This window comes from Otolemur garnettii, unplaced genomic scaffold (assembly GCF_000181295.1).
Source record: "Otolemur garnettii isolate 467f Iridium unplaced genomic scaffold, OtoGar3 scaffold00038, whole genome shotgun sequence".
Classification (NCBI taxonomy): domain Eukaryota; kingdom Metazoa; phylum Chordata; class Mammalia; order Primates; family Galagidae; genus Otolemur; species Otolemur garnettii.
Window position 1 is genome coordinate 11,371,908 of NW_003852433.1, and position 5,261 is coordinate 11,377,168.

General features: G+C 40.6%; 1 protein-coding gene across 1 annotated transcript in view; it reads right to left on the bottom strand.

The window, feature by feature from the left end:
- The window catches only part of FBXW8 (F-box and WD repeat domain containing 8), a 136,915-nt gene that overhangs the window by 115,797 nt on the left and 15,857 nt on the right, over positions 1–5,261 (bottom strand). The window contains exon 2 of the mRNA XM_003789939.3: positions 1,295–1,399. Within this exon, the coding sequence (XP_003789987.1) occupies positions 1,295–1,399 (105 nt within the window). The remainder of the gene's footprint in view (positions 1–1,294; positions 1,400–5,261) is intronic.

Genomic DNA, 5,261 nt, shown 5'->3' on the forward strand with positions numbered 1-5,261 from the left:
AGCCCAGGAGTTGGAGGTTGCTGTGAGCTGTAATGCCACGACACTCTACCCAGGGGGATAGCTTGAGGCTCTGTCTCAAGAAAAATAAAAAAAAAAAGTAGATTTTAAGTAATCTGACTACAAAAAATGACACGTGAGGTAATACATATGTTAATTAGTTTGAGGCATTTCAAAATGCATACATACTTCAAAATACATATGCATTATATGCATCATATTGTACACAATAAATACATATATTTTTTACTTGTCAATTTAAAAAAATAAAATAAATGTTTCAGAAAAGAAAAATCAGGCCAGGCATGGTGGCTCATGCTTATATTCCTAGCACTCTGGGAGGCTAAGGCAGGTGGATTACTTGAGCTCACGAGTTCAAGACTAGCCTGAGCAAGAGACCCAGTCTCTACTAAAAATAGAAAAACTGAGGCAAGAAGATCACTTGAACCAAAGAGTTGGAGGTTGCTGAGAGCTATGATGCCACAGCACTTTACCTAGGGCAACAACTTGAGATTCTGTCTCAAAAAAATAAAAAAGAAAAATCAACTATATAGTCTTTGCCCAAAAGAGAAGAGAATGATTTTAATGGAATAAAAACCTTTGCCTTTCAAAGTGTGGCCAAAGCTACATTCCACATCACCTGTTAGAAATGTAGACTAAGAGGCCCCACCCCAGACCTCCTGAATCCAAATTTCCTTTCTAGCAAATTCCTCCACTATTCAAATACACAACAAAGTCTGGCCTAAATGGTATCTCTCACCATTCCACTCTACAAGTGCATGCCCCAGAGTAAGTATGAGATGGGTGATGCTGACCTGCAATTCCCTTGCTGAGTCTCAATTCTCACATGCCTTATACCTCACTGAATGGAATTCTGGTGTTTAAATGGTAATTCGGCCTGTGCACCTAAAATATGACTTCACTGTTCTGTCCCTGGGCTGACCCTCAGCTACCAACCTCACAAGTGGCTTGATTTAACCAGGCATTCACATCTTTGCATTAAAAACTCTGAGTACATTAACAGCACAGGCAAGCTCAATAAAGGCTGAGCACAGAGCTTTCATCCTTTAGCACACTGCCACAGGTCAGCCATAACTCAGACTGCAGAAGAGAAACATACACACCAAGTGGTGATGTGAGACACCACCGTTTAAGAATAAGGTTGCTTTCCTTCAGGTAAAACTGCTAACCAATCCATCACCTCTGTGAATTTCTGTTACTCAACCCAGGACCTACTCATATTTTAATCATTTAGGAAAATCCTGAAAATCCTAAACATCTGTTAATGATGGCTTACCTGTGCACATCTTCCTAGATCTTTCCTGTCCAGGTACTGAAATATATTGATTGCCAATTCATAAGGTAGTTGGATATCAAAGAAGGGCACATCATCCATTTCATTCTGAGAAGAAAAAAGAAAGAAAATAAATTTGCAGTTCTGAGATATGAAAATAACTCATATTTACAGGCCCTTTAAATGACCAAAGATATTGTTAGGTGGAGACAAGGAAGATGAAGCTGTTTCACTTTTTCATGAAGTAGTCATGGAACTAATTCAGCACTTATTGCCCACCCTCAATTCTCTGACCCCCAAACCTCCCATCCTCATGTTCATTTATTAAATCCACATAACTATTTCCCATGGCTCAAAAGAGGAGGGATGTTATCTTATAACCTGGGGTACACCACAAGATCAGTGCAAATGTATGTGGGAAGCCTCCAGCATTCTATGAAAAGGTGAGCAGCCAGCAGCCAAGAAAGTGACCCCTGAAATCTAGGCCACCCCTCCTCCCAGGACAACCACTATAGGCCAACTTGCAGGGGAGTGAGCACCCACAGCTGAACAATGCTGCCTGAGGTCACTAAAAGGTTTTCATTGGGCAAAGAATAGGACTATGAACATGAGCAAAAAGTAAATAAATGGAACACTGCTCTTGATTGAGGTGAACACCATCTCTCCTTGGCTGCTGAGAAGCACAAGGTTGCCTAATGCTCTCAGGGGCTTATGCTGGTTAACGTGAGTGAGCCAGTGCAAACAAAGCAGTTCTTCTTTGGTGTCATTTATTAATGCAGAGAAATTAGAGCTTGCCTGCCTTTGGATAAGCAATTAGAGATGAGGTAACAGGCTTTATTTGAGAGATAAGGCTGTCATGATGATCCTGGTAGCACAAAGAAATATGAATGTGAAAGAGAAAAAAGCCAAGCCTGCATGTGTACCTCTCTGCCTGTTTCCAAATTCACCTGTCAAAGCTCATTTTGGTATGTGAGTCTACAAAGCTAGGGAAAGCTGTGTTCTTTGTCCCAACAGAGCTCACTTAGTAAAATTCATTTTTAATACAATTTGGCTGACATCAATGACTCATTGGTTGCAAGAAAATTGTCAGTTCACCACTCAAATACAATAGTCTTATGTATTACAAGACTAGTCTCAAAATACAAAATAGTCTCAGTGTTTTTAAGGGAATATGAGCAATGATTTAGACCCTACCAAGACTCAGGGTAAGGATTTTACTGGAATAATGTTTCTGTTCATCTAGGAGTCTCAGGGTTAAAAGATAATCCAGAGCACAAAAAGGAAACATGGGATTCAACTGCAAAAAGAGGGCAAAATTAAGTAGAAAGACCAAAAAATGATCTCTAGAGGAAAAAAAGAAAAGGAGCTGACAGCTCTCTGTGGGCAAAGAAGGAACAGAATGTTAAATCAGGAGAGAAATGTTGGCCACAAAAGAAAAAAAAACAGGAAAAAATCTGCAAGTTTAATTAGAAGACACAAGGTCCTTGCCTAAAAAAATAATGGAAAGTCATTGGTCTAATGTCAGGCTAGGTCCTCCTCACACAACTAATTGGCTTTGCTCATCAAGAAAAAGCATAACTTTCTCTCTCAGTCCAGATACAGCTTGAGACTCCTCAGTACTAGAGGGAGTCACAGCCCATTAAGGAAAGCTGCACACAACACAAGATGTTCATTTGCAAACCTGGACTTCCATTGCTTTCTCTTCGGGATTATTTTGATTTTGTGAAATGGAGAGGCCTACTACTTTGCTTACTTTATAAAGCAATAAGAGAATAACGTTCGTTTTCCTCATACAACCAGAACAAAGGCAAAGAAAAGCCTGCACTCACTGAAGCTGAAGTTTCATTTGGCTTTTCACTGTTAGAAACTTGCCAGGTATTGTTTTTTTCAATTGGTCCCATTCAAGACTCACTATGAACTGGTTTCTGGACTTGACCATGCTCTCAAGAGGCACAAGACAGCATCATTCTTTGTTCTTAGTTATTCTGGTACCAAAAAAGTCACCCTTCTACTAGAGGGAGCCTTCCATATTTTGCCTGTTCAATTGGCCTATTCTCCATCCTCACCCTGGAAAATAATGCCTCTAATCTTAGCACAATCCCAAACCTGCCACTATTATCTTGATTCCAACCACTATAATCTCTATACTACAGCAGAGCATGGTTCAAACTGATTTATAGCAAAGATTCAAACTGATAAACCTGTTCTGACATCTTACCAGTCAAGCAACTGGATTAAATACATCTGAGCTTTCTCATCTGTAAAACAGATATAAGCCCTCTATAAAATAGGTATGTTACTAAGAATAAAATGAAACTCCACAAATGCACATACGCGTCTTGACTATTTGAAAGTTCTAGAGGGCAACCACTGATTCAAAGCACTGAATTCTAATTTTGTGAATAACACTACACAGCCAAACTTTTTTTTTTTTCAATCACTATGATCTAAACTCCAAAACAGATCAAGTCCCAGATGTCCATGTAAAAGACTTTCCCTGTTCCTAACAACTGGCTGGGAAACGTCAGGGGGAAAAAAAAAAAAGGAAGATCCACATCTTAAGAAAGATGTGGACCCATAAGGTCAGGAGACCAAATGCTGAAGTTTTAAGCTGCACACTTGGAGTAATTTTGGCTAGACACTCTGTCAATGGTTCTTGTAATGGATGCTGTAGTGGGTCACTCAGATCCCCTCTTCTGCTCCAAGAGACTAATTCCCCTGGATGAAAATGTCCATACTGTTGACTCATAGCTGAGTCCTTTCCATGCACTGCCTTTGGCCAAACAAGCTGCTTTATCTAAGTTATATCCCCTCTTCCAGGGCAGCTTGCGCCTAATGGCTACTCAATGCCTGGGCACAAAAGCCTAGCCCCCCTGCCTCAATTCAGGACCTCTCTGAAAGGATGACCCACTAAACCACCTACATAAAAAGCTCCATCTGTCTCAGAGTCTATTTTGTGAAAAGGTCAACCTTTTTTTTTTTATTTTTTTAAGTTCAACCTTCATTAACAAAGCTATAGATGTGACCCGTGACAGTCCTGCGTTCAAATATATTCCCAAGGGTTTCTATGTACGACACCAGAGACATTAGTCTAGATAGCTTACTTCCCTCTCCTCTACTGAGGGAGGCATACTAGAATGCAAGTAATTGAGAGTGACCTTATTACACAACCAAGTAACCAAAAATTAAAGCAAATTCAAGGAAAAGTAAATAATTTGTAAATTTCGGTTTGTTATTATTGGTAACATATCATTTGGGAAACACCTTACAAAAGACAGAATTATGAGCATGTCTGACCCTGAAGTTGAAAAAAGAACTTTTTTTTTTTTGAGACAGAGCCTCAAGCTATCGGCCTGGGTAGAGTGCTGTGGCGTCACAGCTCACAGCAACCTCCAACCCCTGGGCTCAAGCAATTCTCCTGCCTCTGCCTCCCAAGTAGCTGGGACGACTACAACGCCCAGCTATTTTTTGGTTGCAGCCATCATTGTTGTTTGGCAGGCCCAGGCTGGATTCAAACCTGCCGGCTCAGGTGTATGTGGCTGGCACCTTAGCCGCTTGAGCCACAGGCGCCAAGGTGAAAAAAGAACTTTTTTATAGGTAAGCATAATTTCACAAGGACATGAAACCACATCCTAGACAAAAGCTGTAGCCTGGTAACCACATAAATCCTAATATTTACATTTAATACAGGACAAGAGTCACTGATAGAGAATTGTAGTAGCAGCAGAATGTCTTAAGCACTCTGGTCTGGAACTTCCTACATTTCATATATTTAGATTAAAAAAAAAATACTACTTGCTACTAGTGTGCAGAGAAATATCTAGTTTCTAAAAGGCACTATCAGTCTGGGTGCAGGGGTTCAGCCTATAATATTAGCCCTCTGGGAAGCCCAAGTGGTGGACTGCCTAAGCTCAGGAGCTCAGGAGCTCAAGATCAGCCTAAGCGGCTCGGCGCCTATAGCTCAACCGGC